We start from the raw sequence: 20,566 nt of genomic DNA, 5'->3' as shown, positions 1-20,566 counted from the left end.
ATTGAGGATTGCGCAGTTTTGATAGGGTGTGAGATCAGTGTGAGAGATTAGTGTTCCACTTGTTTGAGAGTTTTCCACTTGGTAACAGGAGGATCACCCAAGAGAATCATCACAAGGAAATAGGAGCTTGGAGGGCAAAGGAGAAGGCTTGTGAGAAGCTTTAATTGCCTATGAGCATCCAGGAGGATTGTACTGAGAGTTGGCTAGCTGTGAGAGCTAAGGCTTTGTATAATTCTGATGTATTTCCACCTTGTATGATAATACAAATAGTGGGGTTTTTAGCTAAGGCTTTCCCCTGAGTATTTTTTGTGTTTCATGTGCATTGATTCTTCTTCTTCTGGTTATATGTGTTCAGCTCGATCTTGCTCAATCTTTAAGCTTTTGCAAATTGATAGTAGAAGTAGATTATAGTATTATGCTTTGGTATATTGCAATATCACGTTAATCTACAGTCATATTTTCTACATAGATCTCAGAGGTAGATTTGTAGAGAATTTTCAGAATTTCTACATGGTATCAGAGCCAAGTTTATCGGAGCAATGAATAGTATACGGAGAAGAGAATTCGAAGTTTGAAGTTCGGGGTTACAGGTGCAAATCGAATTCTTATCATACTCCAACGTTGGCCAATGGCGTTCTATGGCTTGAGACTCGAGTATGCCTTGGAAGGCAGCTCAAATTACATAGCATGGAAAGATCACATGGAGGCTGTATTAGAAGACAATAGCTTGAAGGATTTCATTGATCAAGAAATCCAAAAGCCAGCTTCAACTAATGCACAAGAGTTGTCTGAGTGGAAGAAGTGTGTGGCGAAGGCAAGATGGATCATCTTTAAGGGAGTTCGAGACCATATTGTCTCGACTCTCCATGTGAAGGATACTCCATATTCAATGTGGAAGACATTGAAGAACCCCTACAAGAACAGTAGCGACCAGAGGAAATTGGCGCTCAAGGATAAGCTTCGAAGAATCAAGACGGACAAGGGCGATACTATTTCCACATATCTGAACAAGCTCACCGCTTGCAGAGATGAGCTTGGAAGTGTGTGAATAACTACTGATGATGATGATATGGTGAGCCTCACTCTCCTTGGCCTTCCAAAGAGCTGGAATAATTACCAGGACTCTGTGAATGGAAGGGAGAAATTGTTGGATTGGGAACGACTCTGGTCGGATATGATGCAGGAGGAGATCAGGAGGAGCACACGAGATGGTTCTTCATCCAAGGATGATGATGAAGAAAATCTGGCCTTAGCAAGTGAGGCAAGGAAAGGGAAGCGGAAGGATTCCCATTCCAAATCGAATTCTTCTCATGGAGGGAAGAAGGGTGACAAGTCTAAAGTGAGATGCTTTAATTGTCACGAGATGGGTCATTATGCGACTAATTTCCCTTCGAAGAAGTCCAAGAAGGGATCCTCGAAAGGATCGGAAGGTGAGGCATTAGCCTCTCAGTTCAAAATGGACTTTACTCTCATCGCATGCATGGTGTCATCGATGATGGGTTGTGTTTGGTGTCTTGACAGTGGAGCCTCTTTCCATATGACCAACAATAAAATTTTATTTAGTACCTTGGAGGAGAAAGACCTCAAGATGCACATAAAGATGGGTTACAACGGAAAGTATAGTGTTTCAGGAGTGGGCAAGATTTCTTTTCAGAGGGAGCATGGAGCTCCTATCACCTTGATAGATGTGAAGTATGTGCCTGGACTAAAGAAGAACTTGGTATCAGTCGTGATGTTGGACAACAAAGTCTACGATGTTGTCTTCGGTAAGGGAAAGGTTTTCCTTAGACACATCACCACGAGAAAGGTGAAACAAATCGATTCATGAGTTAAAAACTTGTATGCTCTTGAGGTTCAAGATGCATGTAAAGCCTTGAGGAGCAAGACAAATGTTAGAGACTTGGTGGTTGAGAGGGAGAGTAAATTACCTCTCAACATGTAGCCTCAGAAGAATTCTCAGACAATTGTGGAGGAGTCACAATTGGAGAAGTGGGCAGAGGCATCACATGCAGCCATACCTCCAGGTGTGAGGTGGGGAGATGTGAAGTGATAGTACCAAGAAGGTTGAAATTGGGTAGGGTCCATTGAGAGGTTTTATCTCATGGATCGTACCTTGCTACAGGAGCCCAAAGTACATAGTAGCAGGAGGAATCAATGCGATTGATGCAGTCAAATATCAAAGTGACAAAGGCTAGAGCAGTCAGATACTAAAGAGTGCAAAGAAGGATTGACAACAGTGCAGAAACGCAGAGTCAGCCGAAGCGCAAAGTTTTCAGTTGACAGAGGCAATATCAGTCAGAGACATTAATGATAGATGCATCATACTGATTCAGGTTGGATGTTTTATGAAGTTCTTAGAGCAACAACACTAGAGAGAAGTGTTGCATGCATAGCATTCCAAAGGTTCACGATCGAGATCGAGTTGAATTCCTTTCTTGTTGAGAGGGAGTGTTGAAAATAGCAACAAGAAATGATAAAAATAGAATCCAAAAATTCCAATTTTAATCTGTCCTTGAATTAAAATCAAATTTAGTCTCACCAGCTTCTTGGAAATAATTAATTAACTCATTATGGATTAATTAGTTGGATAAATTCAAGTTAGAAGTCTTTCTGAAGTCATGCAACAGTTGTCCGTTAAATTAAGGAGATTATCCCTTAAGGAGATAAGATTGAGTTGTAATTAGTTAGCTCAGTTTACTAAAATAAGTCCAGTTAAATTAGTTCCAAACTGTTTGAGGAACTAATTGTGAGTTATGAGTCAGTTGATGCATGCATGCACTCAACCAGTGTACTCCAGATAACTGAAGATTCCCTCATCAGAAACTCATGCATGTCTGTTCTGAGGAAGACCCAGTTGAGCTAAATGTCAAGGACAGTGTACTATCAGTTGCATGTGCTTTCCTATAAAGGAAACTCATGGATGAAATCAAGGTAAGGTTCCTTGAGGATTGCACAGTTTTGATAGGGTGTGAGATCAGTGTGAGAGATAAGTGTTCCACTTGGTTGAGAGTTTTCCACTTGGTAATAGGAGGATCACCCAGGGAAACAACGTAAGGAAATAGGAGCTTGGAGGGCAGAGGAGAAGGCTTGTGAGAAGCTTTGATTGCCTGTGAGCATTCAGGAGGATTGTACTGAGCGCTGGCTAGCTGTGAGAGCTAAGGCTTTGTATAATTCTGATGTATTTCCACCTTGTATGATAATACAGATAGTGGGGTTTTTAGCTAAGGCTTTCCCCTGAGTATTTGCTATGTTTCATGTGCATTGATTCTTCTTCTTCTGGTTATATGTGTTCAGCTTGATTTTGCTCCATCTTTAAGCTTCCGCAAATTGATAGTAGAAGTAGATTATAGTATTTTTCTTTGGTATATTGCATTATCGGGTTAATCTACAGTCATATTTTCTATAGAGATCTTAGAGGTAGATTTGTAGAGATTTTGTAGAATTTCTACAGTGGTCACGTGAAGAGCCACAAGACCAAGGCCCAAACGCAGAAGGTGATCAACAATCGGAAATCGACGAATTAACATGTCGTGCACCAAGGTTACACATCCGATTAGAAATTGTCGATAGAGGGCTCCAATTTGGGGCTAGCACCACGGTCACAAAAAGTTCAAAGGAATCAAAGGCGACATGTGGCATTATTCAAAAGGTGACACGTGGAAGATACGTGGTAGTGATGGCATCATGTATGGGAGATCAACGATCACAGGTTGAGGCGTATTGTGCATCGAAGTGAAACCTCCGATTGAAGGGATTTGATATGGGGGCTAGACTGCGGTCACGTGAAGAGCCACAGGACCAAGGCCCAAACGTAGAAGGTGATTGACGATCAACAATTGACGAATTGACATGTCATGCACCAAGGTTACACCTCTGATTGGAAATCGTCGATAGAGAGGGCTCCGATTTGGGGGCTAGCACCATAGTCACAAAGAGTTCAAAGGAATCAAGGGTTGTCGGTGCATCGGAAGGGTGGTGACAGTTTAAATATTTGTTCTATCTATCTAAATCATGAAGTTGGGTGGACATAGGTTAATAAAGGTTTTCATGTAAAGTTGGGCAGGAAGGGTTAACACAGGTTTTATATGATAAAATTTCACGTGGAGGGGCTTCACTCATTTCCTCTCCACGTAGATCAAGCCACGTCACTCATCGAAGATCGCAAGTTTTGGGACTACAACCAAATGCTACATTGTGAAATCGTCGATTGTGATTCCGCGATATTATAAAGGCCCAGGCACGTATGATGTGGTCTCATGCATTACACATTGGAACAATTTGTAGCGCAGTATTCTAAAGAATCGATCCCCTGTCCCAAGCTAAAGGGCTTAGCCCCGGAAGGCACTGCTCATTGGCTTTATGACGTAACATCCTTTCCACAGTCATGATGTCATACTCCGCCATGTGGCTAGCGCACGATTATTAAGAGTCAAAGAACCTCGGGTGGAGCAAATTGGAGATCGGAGGCCCATGGTCAATCACACCATCGAAATGTTATATCTTTGAAGGCCGATGAATCTGCTACAGTGTTGTGAGTAGGAACCTCACCATAAAAAGCCTATCAGCTTAATTAGTGAAGTCTCCTAATTAAGTTTAGATAAATTTAAGAATAATAATTATATACCTAGTTACTAGACGAAGGTTGACTTATATTTATCTAAATAGTTTAGAAAAAAAACTAATTTAAAGTTTTTAAAAAATTTAAATAGAAATTAATGATGCTTTTTTAAATAATTATTTTTTCTTTTTCAAATTTGTTTAGATACCATAATTGCGTAAGAATTAGAAAAAGCATAATCTTATAACCAATAGTCATCCTTATTATCCCTGCAAGGCAATAGATATTGCAATGGGTTTTTGGTCAAGCCCATATTAGTTTGGGTTTGGCCAAAAAAACATTTGCAAAAAATTCTATAATATAACATTACACATTGAAATATGTGATTTTTTTTTTTAAATAATTTAATTTATTTATGTTCAATTTGATTGACTATCAAATTGAACATGTTATTGCCCTTTGCCTCTATTAATGTGTCAATTACCTCTATTAATTAACCAGAAGTACATATATCACATCAAGGTGTAGGATGGGCATTTATGATACAATTTGTTTTGGGAAGGTGATAAAATTATTGCTAATGAGTATAATCATTTTATATTCCTATTTACAAAAATGGCTAATGATTAATATAATCTAATAAAAATATATTATTTAAAATTGCATATATAATTTAAAATGATTATTTAAAATCACATATGTAATTTAAAAAGATTTATTAATGGTAGGTGAGAGATATATTTATATTTTTACATTATATTTGTAAGGGGTAGAGTTGACTTAGGTTTTTTGTGCAAACTTAACCATAATACAAATAAATATAAAATTTCTCATATTCACAAACTAATGTTTAATAGAAATTTATGATAGGGCCTCTATACCCAGGTCTAATAATAAGATTTTCATAAGACCATATTCGGTTTACGAGAAATTCTTCGGCGTAAATCACAAGATAAATCATTTGTCGACTCGTTTTGAACCAACAAGTGTGGTTCATCGTCAGGACAAGTTGACAAACTATAAAAAGCCAAATATAAACTGTTAATAAATATTTGTATATTGCGATATAAATAATATTAATTTACAAAATTTAATAATGCATTTAATTACAATTTAAAATTAATTTATTATAACATTTTAAATTTTTTTGTTTTTATTTTAATTTAATTACATTTAAATTAAGTAACTTTTGTTTTAATTTTAAATTCGGAAAATAGAAAGTTATAATATCACTAAATAATATAAATTCAAACATCCTATAATCAAGCGTAACCAAAGTTCATTGTTATTTTTATTTTAGAGGTGGGAATGGCCAAGTTTAAGTCAAACAACTAATTAATAGATAATATGAATTTAAAGCAATAATATTGTGAAAATCTATATTTACAATCACTATGGCCCCAAAAATATATTAATTTTGGGTTGTTTATTTTTATTTCAAAAAATATAAACGTAAGTGTTTAAATATTTTTTGAAAGGTAAAAATAGATTTAACATTATTAAAAAACCTGTTACTCACGATAATCGTGAAGCTCGAAAATTATAATCCAGTTTTCTTAACATTTTTACAAGATTTTATGAAAATCTTACTCGGCCTTCAAAATACCCGATGAAATACGTTCTTCACCTGGGCTCCAGAATGCCTGATGAAGGATCAGCGGCCGCCGAAAAGATCTCGGCAGGTGTCGTAGCTTCTGACGACCGGTTACCTCTTAATGTCGTCTCAGGAGCAGGAGGACGTCGAACCTGGTCGGGACCTGCGTCCGCGCAGTCCAGATCTATGAAAGCAGGCCTTGTTGGGGAAGGAAGCTGTTCTTCCTTACTTGTCAGCATCGAAACCACGCGGGACATTGAAGGCCGCAAAGCTGCTGCTCCTTGCGTGCACAGAAGACCAACTGTGATTACTCTAATCCCTTCCTCGCACGAATAACTGCCCTCCAATGTGGGATCCATAACTTCTATTGCTCTCTCAGATTTATACAGTTTCCATGCCTGCTTGGCCAATATCAACAAAACCACTGTTAGCAAATGTTCGGCATAAGGATATGTACATTTTTAAAAACATTTCACTTTAAAAATGGGGTCCAAAGTCAATTACCCATTCAATGAGAAACTCCATATCTTGAGCCAAACTCTGATTCTTTCTTCCGCTGATAATCTCAAGTATAAGCACTCCAAAGCTGAATACATCTGCTTTCTCTGTCAGCTGTCCACGTAAGGCGTACTCAGGAGCCATGTAACCTCTGCACAATGAAATCTTGATTTCTTGAGTCTACTAAAATTATGCATATCTACGAGTTGGGGCTGGTTCATTTATTGTGATTCATTATAATGTCAAGTTGGGTAAATTCTTACAAAGTTCCTGCAACTCTAGTGCTGACGTGGCTCTGATCTTCCGCAAAGAACTTGGCTAACCCAAAATCTGCTATTTTGGCTCTGTATTTATGGTCGAGTAAAATATTGCTTGCTTTGATATCTCTGTGGATGATCCGAATGTCAGATTCCTCGTGAAGATAAGCCAGCCCACGGGCTATTCCAACTATGATTTCATACCTCCTTTTCCAGTGAAGCGAATGCTGTTTTGTTGTATCTGCCATTAATGCACCGGAGTCATTAAAACAATCAGCAAGGTCTATGCACAAACTGAATCAAACCAGCATTCGTTAAGTAGATCAAGAGGGAGTAGATACCAAATAAAATCTGGTCGAGACTACTGTTCCGGAGGTATTCGTAAATTAACAGCCTCTCTGAGCGTTCAACGGAGCAACCAAGCAATTTCACTAGATTTCTGTGCTGAATACGATTGATGAGATTTGATTCATTCAGAAATTCAACGTCTCCTTGCTTTGAACCTATGCGCAGCAGTTTCACTGCAACCTCTCTGCCATCAGGTAGAATCCCCTGCAAATCAGCAAATATTATTTGTATTTTTAGTTGATAATCTTGAACATTTTTATTTAGAAAGCTGTCTTTCCGATTTATCATATAAGAGAAATAATTGTCAAAGTTTTTGGAAAAGATAGTTCATTATTTTAATGGTTTTGATGAAGAACTACATTGGATTAAAAGATGGTTTTGATGAATAACCACATTTAATGATTAAAAAATAGTTTTGATGAAGAACTACATTTAATGATTAAAAGATGGTTTGATGAAAAACTACATTTAATGATTAAAAGTGTGTAGACAATTATTTCAATTATGTAATAATCTAATCATGGCAGACTCTTTTAGAAATTGTGGTTCATCAATTATGTAATGGACTAATCATGGTAGACTCTTTTAGAAAATGTGGTTCATCATTTTAATAGTCTTGATGAAGAACCACATTTAATAATTGTCTTGATGAAAAACCAGATTTGATAGTTAGAAACAAATAAATAATTATTTCAATTATGTGATAAACTTTGAAGACAGTTTTCTAAATATTTCTTTTCATAGCAGTCACAAAAGGCTCCATTCAAATGATCCTAAACTTATGTAGATTGCAAATTCAGAAATATCTTATAAATAATTATTTTAATTATGTGATAAACTTTGAAGACAGTTTTCTAAATATTTCTTTTCACAGCAGTCACAAAAGTCTCCATTCAAATGATCCTAAACTTATGTAGATTGCAAATTCAGAAATATCTTAAAATCTGAAATCATCCTAAACTTATGTCGATCCCAAATTCAGAAATATCTTAAAATCTGATGATGTTGGAAAAAAAAGGGTCAAACAAATAACCCTCTATTCAACTCATTCTAAACTTATGTTGATTAAATCACATTTGATAATTAAAAACAAATAAACAATTATTTCAATTATGTGATAAATTTCGATGACAATTTTCTAAATATTTCAAGTCACAAAAACCTCTCTTCAAATCATCCTAAACTTATGTCAATTACAAATTCAAAAATATCTTTTTCTAAATATTTCTTTTCACAAAAGTCACAAAAACCTCTCTTCAAATCATCCTAAACTTATGTCAATTACAAATTCAAAAATATCTCAAAGAAAATAAAAAATCAAACAAATAACCCTACCTTCACATCATCATAAACTAAACTTAGGTTGATTGCAAATTCAGAAATATCTTAAAATCTATTTCTTAAAATCTGATGTTCAGGAAAAAGTCAAAGAAATAACCCTCTCTCCAGACTATCAATTTCCCAAATATTATGCAATCGACATAACTATGCCACTTACCTAAAAGCTCTAACCTCAATATATATAATTTCACTTAAGTTTAGAAATGACTCACTTTAAAAACGGATCCAAAGCCTCCTTCGCCAAGCTTATTCTCTGTTCTAAAATCTGACGTAGCCTCTCTCACAGTATCATAATTCATAATAAGTTCTGGATTAGCTATCATTGGCGATGAGGTAAATTCTCCTCTCTCATTACCTGAGAAAACAATCACGTGACATCTATTTGAATTTTGAATACATATTTCACATAATACTCGGTCATCATAATAAATTGTTTCAAAGAACTGCAAAGAAAAAGTTAATGAGACACATCTTAAATCTTTAACAGTAAATACAGTAGCAACTTAAAGACCTCTGGTTCCAGAATTCTGTTCCCAACATTTCAAATGAGAGAAAAAATTCCACTTCCATATCCCTATGGATGCAATTAATCCAACGGTAGCGGCTACTAAGCCCAAGGCCATCCCCAACACCTTAGATCTTTTGCCTTCTGCATAAAATTTACAGAAAAATATGAGCAAATGCGCTATAGTTTAATTCACTAAAATAAAATTAATTTTTTTTGATATAGAGTAAATTTTGAAATATTTTGAAAATATTCAATGAAAAATAATTAAATGTAAATTTTCATGCTTTAAAATTGACTCTGTTTGGTTAAGAGTTTATCTTCTTTGGATTTAAGGAAATAGATTAACGACCTAAAACCTAGCCACTTGCAAAATGCCTTCTTAAATACTACCAACAGTTAATTTTAAGTATTATGGTTTTTCTTAAATAACAAATAATAGTCATGAGTAAATCTACATTAACCCATAACACAGATGATAACTATCCCTACTGCTAATTTAACAACTGAAATATTTTCTTAATATTAAAAAAATTAAATATAAAATTTTCAAAATATTCCAAAATCAAAATTCTAAAATATTCCTGAATCTATAAACAAATTAATTTCAAGTTTCTCAAATTTTGATTTCAGTTTCTAAAATTTTCAATAATTAAATTCAGTTTCTAAAATTTTCAATATTCCAAAATCAAAATTTTAAAATATTCCGGAATTTATAATCAAATTAATTTCAGCTTACAATCACATTAAACTCAAATTCGTCGTAAACTCTGAGAAGACGATACCGGATCCTGCAGGACGCTGCGGGTGGACGGAAATGTCTAGAAAATTATCAACGTCATAACGCAAAAAGCAACTGCTTAAGCCGGATAGTGCTCCCGGAGTTCCAGTTGGGCATGACAATATATTTGCCAGGGCATAAGTTAGGCACAATCCGCAGTTTGCTGAAGACAGATCTTTCCAACACTGTGCCATGCTGTACACAGTCTCCGTTAAACTGGAAGGTCCAGGGACTGAATCTGCAGCAAAAAGTGCCGGATTCTGTGTAGCTTTCACTGTAATATTGAACAGCATGCTCCTTACATCTAATGGCGATAGCTGTGGCCGACTGCGGTTCGTAGGGCTGCAATGAACTTTTACTGGGTGACTCTCAAACCCATCGGAATAAAACTGAAAATTGTCGTAACGTAAGAAGCAGCCTTCCAGTTGAATAAATCCAGGTTCATCATTATCGCATCCAAGAAGCAGCCCTGATTTCGCCGTAGATGCGCACTGTTGGCAATCGGAAGCGTTTAAATCTCCCCGGCACTGGACAAGCCCATAAACTGAACAAATTCTGTTGTCCTCCACCACAATAGATGACACATTGTATCCACTGGGATAGACGTTAGTCACCAGTGAGTCCATAACCTGGTTCAGATGACTCGGGAAGGCGCTACAGTTTGTATATTTGCTTTTCCCACAATAATCCCAAACAAAATTAGTGTGAGGATCAGCAGCTGAGAGACGCATAAATATACAAACATTAACGATAAGTGACATGGTGTTGATGAAAGCTTTTATCTTCCTTGCCATCGCTCCTAGGGCAGGGCACGACACGGCCTGCAAATGCGCGTTGTCTACCAAGGTGCCAGAAGGCAAAAAGTTGCTGGAATCTGGCTTTTTTGTTTCGAGAATGAAATAAATTTATTATTATCAAAATTGTTTGACATCTAAATCCCATAATTTTAATCTAAATTTCTCATAAAATTTTGACATCTAAATCTTAAAATTAAATAATTTAAATTTAAAATTTTTATTAAATTTTATCAAAATCTTACCAAAATTTCTATTACTTTCCTGGCTCCCTGCTGATCTAGGAGCTCAATGCTTTTCCTTAATCGCCTGGCAAAGTTAGAGCATTTCCATCTTCCAGAGACGAGGCGATATCAACACACGAACGCAGTATTGGCATTTGAAAACACTGGTCGGTATTTATTAGTAAATGAAAAAACACTCTTCAATTACACGGTCCATGGTCTTCGAATTGCAACTTGGCGACTGCCCATACACGGCATGGACTTTGACTCTATTATCCACGGGTGTAAGCGAGTGGCTCCAGTGGCTCCATACGAGAATTGACGTGGACGTAGACGAAGTACATTGTACAGGGACGGCCCAAGTCGCATTCAGAAGCCATGGATTATGAAAAGGAAAATTGGCATTTACTAATGAGTACAAAATTGAAGAGTGATTGGCCGGTGACCAACTATGTTACGTAGTTGGAAGGGGAGAAATACTAAAGAGCAGTTATATACGGGCAAAAATATTCAACACTTAAATATAAAAATGAGGAATGGAGAAATATTTCTCCCTACCCAACTCTCATCATCATATTATTAAAAACATTATTTTTCCTCTTTTATTATTGCTATATTAGTAGTGAAATAAATATGTTGATATAAATTATATATATATACACTAAGTTAATTATTAATTATTGTTTTTTTATCTTATTTATTAAATATTATTATAATTACATTTTTTTAAGAACGAAAAAGCATTAATATATTATATTAGAGATATAAGAGTTCCATAATAATTATATCTGAGATGACCTAAAAAAAAATCTTTGGTCAAATACATTTGCTCATAATAGGATCTGCATGTGGGTATAATTACATTATTAAATGTGGAAGAAATATTATTTTCCATCATTTATATGTCAATTAGTTGTTGTTATTATTATTATTATTATTATCCAATTTTAAGGTCACTGCTAAGTCACACACCAAATTGGTGTATAAGAACACAAGGAGCCCACCTCCAAGCAACTGTGACCAAATTGGTGTATAAGAATACAAAGAGCCCACCTCCAAGCAACCATTTAACTGTTAAATCTAGAAAATCATATATACTTTACACTCTGGTTTTGAACCATAAAACCAATCAACATAATTTAATATATTTATTAATTTTAATATTATTTATTTTAAAAACATTAATTTCATTAATAATATTAATAATTTATTAATATCAACGTTTATATTAATGTTTATTATTAACTAATAATAATAATATTGTTATAAATCTTAAATAATAAAAAACAATTATTATTAAAAACTCCAAGTTTCAATAGCCACACCAAATGAATGGGACCTACACCAAATGTCAATGCCATTTTTCATAATTATTTTTTTAATAAATTACAAGGATAGTCACTTTTTACAAATGATTTTTAATAAATTAAAGAGAGAAACAAATTTGAAACTAAAAAAAAAATTCATATTGTCTATTAAATCTTGACTAAAAATATTTGCTTGGTTTACAATTTCAACCATTCAATTTATTGACACTATAAATTTCTCAAACCCAATTCTAATATAAATCTTAACTAAAGATATTTACTTGACTTACAATCTCAACCAATCATTTTATCGAAAATATAAATTCCTCAAACCCAATTCTAATATAGACTATTTCAAACTAATTACATTATTCCCGGATATGACCCACACTGGATCATGAATAAATGGTGGACAATAATTAGCCTAACCGACCTACATTGTCGCGAGGAAAATTCCATCAACACATAATTTGCTGTAATGAAAGCTTTATAATGTTGTTACTTGAGGTTATATTTCATCAACACATAATTTGCTGTAATGAATGTTTGAAAGCTATCCAGCGAATAATCTTTCATTGGCCTCGAATACACAATTATTTTATTGGTCACGCATATTTTAAGAGGGAAGAGGTGTTATTTTCAAAAGTTAATTGGATAAATAAGGCGGTGGGTTATTTTTGACTTAGTAAAAAAGTCAAATTTAGTTTAAATAAACACGGTTTTTTGGGCCCGGCGCGTTGTTTTTGACTTAGTATAAGAGTCAAATTTATTTTAAATAAACACGTGTTTTTTGGGCCCATAGTAATATGAGCAAATTTCTCCTTGGACAACATGAGGGTAGAATACACAAGTGAGACTTCGAATTTGTGACTGGTCAAAATTAATTCCGTGTACGAAGTTCTCTTATCTGCGAGGATAAGTTTTATTTAAAAAAAGTCAAAGTCAATTAGATAAATAAGGTGCTAAGCTATTTTTGATTTAGTAAAAAGAGTCAAATTTATTTTCGGAAAACAAGTGTTCCTTTGGGCCAATGGTAGTATTAGCAAATTTCTTTATGGACAAAATATATATGGGGTGAATTATATTATTTTGGTGTATCTTTTTGTATGGTATTATTTTGTGTTTTATTTTTGTCAAGTTTTTGAGTTGCGGTAAATTTTTGCCTCACAAAAAAAAGCTCTATATCAATTTGGTGTCTAGGTTGGTTGTGGTTTGAAAATTAGATTATCTATTGTTTATTTTGTTGGTTTGTCAAGTTGTTTGGGTTCTCTTGAGACGACTACAAGCTTGTCCTTTGGCTTGAGAAACCGCGACCCATGGGCATCTAAGTCATTAAAATCACTTGGAAATCACACCCGTCTTGGCCACACCAACCCTTAACATGGTTGAATTCTTTCCCATGGAGTTTCGATCCAATGACCTTCACATCACGTAATGACTTAACAATACACCCCGTCATCATCTATTCTACGCCCCATGGGCTAGATTATCTATTATTAATATAGGTTATTTATTATCAATAATATATCAGAGCAAATTTCAATGCATAGTAGGGAGTCTTTATGGTTTACAAAGCCATCACTAAGTTGTTGGTTGTTTGAGTAGTACCGATTTATTGTTTGAATTGTCCCTGTTGAGCATGGAAACAACATTGTTGAGTGACATGGAGAAATTACATAAGCTTATTTTTTCCCTATGGAAATCACAAATGGAAAATATAAGCCATCACTAGGTTGTTGGTTGTTTGAGTAGTATTGGGTTATTGTTTGAATTGTCCTTGTTGAGCATGGAAACAACATTGTTGAGTGACATGGAGAAATTACATAAGGCTATGTTTTCCCTAAGGAAAGCACAAATGGAGAATATATTGATTTGAAGGATAAATCTTTGCTAACTAAGGGAGTAGCAAAGAAATATTCATTGATGATCATTAGAGAAATTTGGAGGTTAAAAATGAGCCTTAAAACAAAAAATGTATTAAAAGAATTAGCTTTAAAAGATCCAATATGATTCAAGATGATGATGTCATCCCCAACTAAGAATATTTTGAAGGGAAAATAAGAAAACTACTTTTTAAATTGTATTTCTGGCTTATCTCCTTATAAGTTTACTTAAACATCAAGTGTAGACACCAATTGGATGCAGAATTAAATTCCACATCCAACGAATACCTATTATGCATACTTCTAAGTAGACCTACAACGAAAAAAATTGTGAATACATGACACCCAATGGACGTGGAATTAAATTGCATATCCAACAAGTACACATTGCATATTTCAAAGTAGACCTACAACGAAAAAAATAAGAATACATAAAAAATGTTTTTTTCATGTAATCTCTCTCAATTTCTTTGTTTAATATAAGTCTACTCATAAGTGTGAAAAGTGGGTACTTGTTGGATGTGGAATTCAATTCTACATCCAATGAGTGTCTACACTTAATATTTGAGTACAAATATAAGGAGATAAGCCAAAAATATGATAAAAAGTAGTTTCCTTTTTTCTTTAAAAATTCATAACTTTTATTTTATCATTTTAGCTATTATTTTATTATTTACCTTAGGAGGCCCATTTTAGACATCAAATTTACCCTAATGATATGAAGATTTGATCAAACTAGACAAAAAGGCCACTGCCACAATCCATCAATGTCTAGAAAAGATGTCCAATTTAATGTGGTCGAAGAGAACAAAAAAATGGCTTTATGGGAAAAATTGCACGATCTAAATGAGAAAAACATAGCATCAAATACGACTTTTCCTAATGAAGAAAATATACAACCTCAGGATGGACTTTTTTTAGTAACAAAGAACTTAAATGAGTTCAACACGATCACCAACCAACTGACCTCTATTAAAATAATTTTGAATGATGAGATTAGAGCCACCTTATTAAGGTGTTCCATATCATACAACTAGGAGAACCTAATTGTGGTTATGGGCACTTCAACACTTACAGGAACCATAAAGTTTGATGATGTTAGCAACATCTTAATCAATGGTGAGCTATGATTTAAATCAATTACAGAAAACCAAGGAGAACCAAGGAGGAGAAGCTTTAAATCTCGTTGATTGTAGTGGGAAAATCATAAAAGATGTTCAAAGTTAAGAGGTAGATCAAAAAAAGGAGGAAAACTCACTTTTTATCGCTATGGAAAACCAAGACACATGAAAAGAGATTTTTGAGTTTGAAAGCAAGAAAAGAAGGATAAAAAACCAGCTATGCAAAATAAAAAATTAGCCAACAAAGATGAAAGTGAGACCACTTTCGTAGTTTTAGATGGTCAGGTTTTATTTATTATTTCAATAGAATATTCATGTTTATATATCTCTAGTTTTAGTATTGATTGGATTCTTAAATTTTTGGTATCTTACCTTGTAATCCCAAGAAAAACTAATTATGTTACATATAATCTTGGTGATTATGGTAAAGTGCATTTGAGAAACAATCACTTTTGCAACATTGTTGGAGTAGACATGGCATGTTCCAGAGATGTACATGAGTCTAATCTATGTGGGACTATCAGATTATGAAGGCTATTTCAAAATCATTGGAAAAATGGTGAAGGGGCACTACTTATGGCTAGAGGATCCAAGACAAGAACATAGTATACATTAAGAGCAATAGCAGAAAAATCACATGTGGCTATTATTGCAAAAGAATAAATCTTAGTAGATTTTTGGCATGAACGTTGGGGTCAAATAAGTGAGAAGGGCCTTAGAATTTTTTCTATTAAAATTTTTCTTCCAATATTGAGATCCTATAATCATAGCTTTTGTGAACACTGCATATATGGTAGAAAATGAAGGGTTTCTTTTGAATTATTGACCGGAGAATCCACAGTAAGAGTATTTTTACACCTTTGTACCTTTTGAATTATTGACCGGAGAATCCATAGTAAGAGTATTTTTACACCTTAACCGGAGAATCCACAGTAAGAGTATTTTTACGCCATGACCGGAGAATCCACAGTAAGAGTATTTTTACACCATTGACCGGAGAATCCACAGTAAGAGTATTTTTACACCTTGACCGAAGAATCCACAGTAAGAGTATTTTTACACCTTGACCGGAGAATCCACAGTAAGAGTATTTTTACACCTTGACCGGAGAATCCAAAGTAAGAGTATTTTTACACCTTGACCGGAGAATCCACAGTAAGAGTATTTTTACACCGACCAGAGAATCCACAGTAAGAGTATTTTTACACCTTGACCGGAGAATCCACAGTAAGAGTATTTTTACACCTGACCGGAGAATCCACAGTAAGAGTATTTTTACACCACTGGAGAATCCACAGTAAGAGTATTTTTACACCTGACCGGAGAATCCACAGTAAGAGTATTTTTACACCTGACCGAATTCTCCGGTCAATAATTCAAAAGGTACAAACCACAGATCTCTTAAATCCAAAATGAAGGGTTTCATTTATTAGAAGTGACCTTAAACATAAAACATATTTGTTAGAATTGATATATTATGATGTGTTTAGGCTTAGTGAATATTGAGTCGTTAGGAGGAGCCTCGTACTTTATCATATTTATAGATGATGCATTTAAAAAGGCATGTCCTACCCATTGTACAGTTCAACAAACCTCATTTCAATATATTATAAGTTTCCTATGAAATTTATTATATAAAAATAGGGGACCTTTAGTTTTAGAAAACCTTTAACTTTTATCTCTTTAAAAAACAAAAATTAAAAAATAGAAAAAAAAAATGTTAGTAAAATCCTATAATCAAAGTTTAATACTTAGGATTTTTAATTAAAACCTAAGTATTAAACCTTGATTATCCAAAAAACTAATTTCAAATAATCCTTGGAACCAAGACTTATACTTAGGCTTTAAAAAAACCTTAAGTAATAAATAATATGGGTTATTTAGTTAAAAAACAAAATAAATCAAAGTTTTTAATCCCCAAAGGTTAAAATATTTATAAACAAAAGTTAACTCTTTACAAACTTTTACTCTCTGCCATACTCCGCATCGTACATCCCATAATTATAATAAAAAAATTCCAGAAGAAAAGGCTTCCCCACTAACACTGATTGCGATATTCGTCAACCGGACATGACAGGAAAATTAATCATAAGAAATGAATTCCCCACGTCCATTGCAATCACATGGTCCACTATTATATAAGTCCATGCCCCCTACCTTAGTCGATTGTGATATGCGATAAATCCCAGACCCAACAGGAAAATACATGCAAATCCATAAAATCCTGTGTCTGTAGGCTATCGCAAAAGTTCCAAAGTCTATACTCCGCTCCCTTTCCTGATTGCGATATGCGATAAGGCCCAGACCTGATGGGATTATACATTGTAATTCATTAAAATATCACATCCGTGGCTATTGCAGTTTCCAAAAGCCTGCCTCCTACCTCCTGCCTTAACCAAATTGCAATTGTGATTAAGTCCGGATTCGGGAAGATTATTCACTGAAATTCATTAAAATATCACATCCGTGCAATCGCAAAGTTCCAAAGAGTCAAGTCTTATGCCAAGTGCGATTGTGATATCAGCTTTCATGCTGATTGTGATATGAAATCATCAATGACGTCAGATCCACGTCATCCTCCACGTCACATGTGATGTCATTCGCCACGTCATCCTGCTCATCGCAAATCGCAAGTCTTTCGAGACTTAAAACATATGTCATTTGTACCTCCGCTTTAAACGCCGATTGCGATATAACTAAAGCTAGACTTATCTACTAAAATGAATGGCCCAGATCTATCCGCCGGGATCAACGATAGATAATGGTTTCACACCACCTTGTGCTTAATTTTAATTTTCTCACAAGGGGGGTCTTAAAAGTGGTTTTATCGTCTAAGCCCTATCTCTATGTGTCACTCCTTCATTCTTTCGGACTCCCCCCTTCACAAACCACTTACCACTTCGAACCCCCTTTGAAAAAACCACTAAGTCTCCTGCCTGTTTTGCGATCTGTGATAACACATCATTCTATTGCATCATCTGCCACATGGATCCTCCACGTCACCATGACGCTATCCCACACTTTGCAATTGCAAGTTTTAAAAATATAGTTTATAACATCACATCCACCTTTCTGAACACCAATTGCGATATATTTTAAGAAAGCCCCTTTTTTATTTTGTTTAAGAATATTCGAGGCTTTAAAATGATTTTGATTTACAACAGTAAAAGCGATTGTGATTTACAACAATAAACTTTGACTTGTCTTATAAAAGGAATCACTCTGCATTCCTCTCCATGATGGTTACATTCAAAATTTATTGCAACTCTACGTTTTTCCTGATTTCCTGCAAAAGTGATTTGTTTCAAATAAAACTTGCTTATCAGTTTCATTTATTTCCAGCTTATCGATTCCTATTTTTCTTGTTCAGGTTCATGACAGAAGAGGACAGTTGTGCTAACAAGCAGCAGTTTAGTTCAAATAGACTGAAAATCATCCAAGTAATTCGATGGAACAAACAAAGTTGATGAAGACAACAAATCACATTCAAAAATTTCCACCAAAAAATTGTTTTCTTTAAGTGTTGTTGAAGGGATCTTTTTAAATGCCCTCAACGCTTTGCACAATGGATTCAGTTGTTTTCTTCTATTTAAGCTTACTCGTTGAATGAAATAATGGTTTGGAATTTTATGAAGAAAGGCTTACGAAAGATCGCACTATTGTACTTTCACACTTTTCTCAATAGAACGATTGGAACATTATTTTAGGAATTTTCATAAAGAATTTTGAGAAGTTGCACTACTGTACTCTTGGAATCATCTTTGTGAGACAAAATAAATTATTGTTATTTATTTTATGAGTTGAGAAACATGCATATGGTATTTTATCTTTGTGCCTCTATTTTGTTCATAAATAAATAGTGGATTTATCTTTTCAGATTTCTTATTACATGGTATTTCTACTCTTCTCTGCAATTCACGAATTCTTGAAGGCACTATTGTATAAAGGATTTAGAGTTGTAGGATAGAGGAGAAAACTCAGATCTGAAGGATTATTGAGGATTTTTCTTTTGCACTTTGAATTATGTTTTGATAGGCAGAGTTCGTACTATTACAACTCTAGTTTTAAAAGCAGAAGTTCAAGCATTGTAAAAGACTGTTGGAGACTATAGCGAGAGAAATGCATTTAATAAATTGGTATTTTTAATACTATTGTTTTAAATACTAGTTTTATTTTATAATGGCAGGAATGTGTCATTTTATTCATATTTGTGCACTATTGTCGGTATGAGTAATTTGTCTCAATCATATGTTATTATTTATCTCTGCTCTTATGTGTTGAATTTTGATTTCTGAGTAACTATTTACTCAGAAATATGTCTTTTAATATCGATTTAACAAATAATGATATGCTGTGAACTATTTCCTCATATTATTGTTTAATTATTCGAATTATTCATTTAACAATCAACATCATTTTGTGAACTACTTCCTAAATGTTATCAGTTGATTATTTCAATTAAGAGGTCTCTGATTAGAATATGTTTTGGTATTCATAATGTCATTTGATTGAACTATTTCGTTAGCTTGATATTCATTATAAGCCAAACATATTTAAATCCCAAATCATTTAAATATTTTGCTCTCGGTTGGGTTAGATCTATATCTGCCTAATGGCGATAGGATTAGGATTTAGTTCCTTTTTATTGCATTTTAGAATTAGTTTGAATTTAGATTAGTTCTACATTTCTAGAAGTCCTATTTTGAGGAAAAACTTTAGATTGGTTTAGTTGTTCCATAGAAACAACTTAAGGATCATTCTTCTTGCTTGATTAGCTCGAAGAATTGATCTGATGGCCCTAGCTATTAGCAATTAGAGATATATGTAAAGATGATAGTGGTTGGGAGAAGGTAAGTCGACCTAATTCAACCAGTTGGAACCACTATCCCAAATATAAAAGAATTTTTTCAAGGTCCGGACTGGGTGGTTATCTCCAATGTTGTGGCAACGATTTTTGAGGCCTCAACATTTTTGGCGCTAAAAGGAGGGCTCTGAATTAGTTATTTGTTTAGATTTTGTTATATAATTTTTAACTAATCATGACTCCTAGATGCATTCCTACACTTAGTCATGCATTTAATGCATCTAAGCCTACACGAGGCATGCCCAAGAAGTAGATCGAGTCCTTGTCACAGTTAAAGTTAGATGGTGAGAATAATATTTTTGCATTAAATCATATTGTTGGTTTTGTTTTTTTTTTCTAAGCAACATTAACTACTATGTATTAATATTTACAGCTGAAAATTACATGCGATATGTCTTGCTGCTCATGTGGCTCCATGGCAGCTGTAGCATAGCCCCCCAACCCATTACATTTCTGAGAAGCACACCTGAAGGTACCTAGATTGTGCCTTA

At 34.3% G+C, this 20,566-nt stretch overlaps 1 protein-coding gene across 2 annotated transcripts; it reads right to left on the bottom strand.

Moving 5' to 3' along the window:
- Positions 1 to 5,993: 5,993 nt before the first annotated feature.
- LOC149210289 (cysteine-rich receptor-like protein kinase 2) lies at positions 5,994 to 11,037 on the bottom strand. 2 transcript variants are annotated; one of them, XM_089394399.1, is made up of 8 exons: positions 10,922 to 11,037; positions 9,887 to 10,760; positions 9,108 to 9,245; positions 8,809 to 8,951; positions 7,249 to 7,459; positions 6,914 to 7,148; positions 6,657 to 6,801; positions 5,994 to 6,550 (listed from the first exon to the last, which is right to left on the bottom strand). In XM_089394399.1, the coding sequence occupies exons 2-8, from the start codon at positions 10,674 to 10,676 to the stop codon at positions 6,182 to 6,184; spliced, it is 2,031 nt and encodes a 676-aa protein (XP_089250525.1). In that variant the 5' UTR covers positions 10,677 to 10,760; positions 10,922 to 11,037; the 3' UTR covers positions 5,994 to 6,181. The 2 variants fall into 2 exon arrangements, with proteins under 2 accessions (XP_089250525.1, XP_089250524.1); XM_089394398.1 differs by having other exon boundaries at positions 9,887 to 10,756.
- Between the last annotated feature and the right edge of the window lie 9,529 nt (positions 11,038 to 20,566).

The sequence above is a fragment of the Pinus tabuliformis genome, chromosome 1_2 (assembly GCF_031772625.1).
Source record: "Pinus tabuliformis cultivar Carrire ecotype Pingquan chromosome 1_2, CPIR1, whole genome shotgun sequence".
Taxonomy (NCBI): domain Eukaryota; kingdom Viridiplantae; phylum Streptophyta; class Pinopsida; order Pinales; family Pinaceae; genus Pinus; species Pinus tabuliformis.
Note: the sequence above shows the minus strand (reverse complement) of the source record. Positions and strands in the feature narration are given on the sequence as shown.

What these genes read in the sequence shown, in the direction of transcription:
- LOC149210289 (XM_089394399.1), bottom strand. Translation starts at nt 10,676, where the DNA reads ATGGCAAGGAAGATAAAAGCTTTCATCAACACCATGTCACTTATCGTT. An exon ending in GCTTTGGATCCGTTTTTAAA is followed by an intron (nt 7,460 to 8,808) that starts GTGAGTCATTTC and finishes GCTGATTTGCAG; the next exon opens with GGGATTCTACCTGATGGCAG. An exon ending in TCTCGACCAGATTTTATTTG is followed by an intron (nt 7,149 to 7,248) that starts GTATCTACTCCC and finishes CATTAATGGCAG; the next exon opens with ATACAACAAAACAGCATTCG.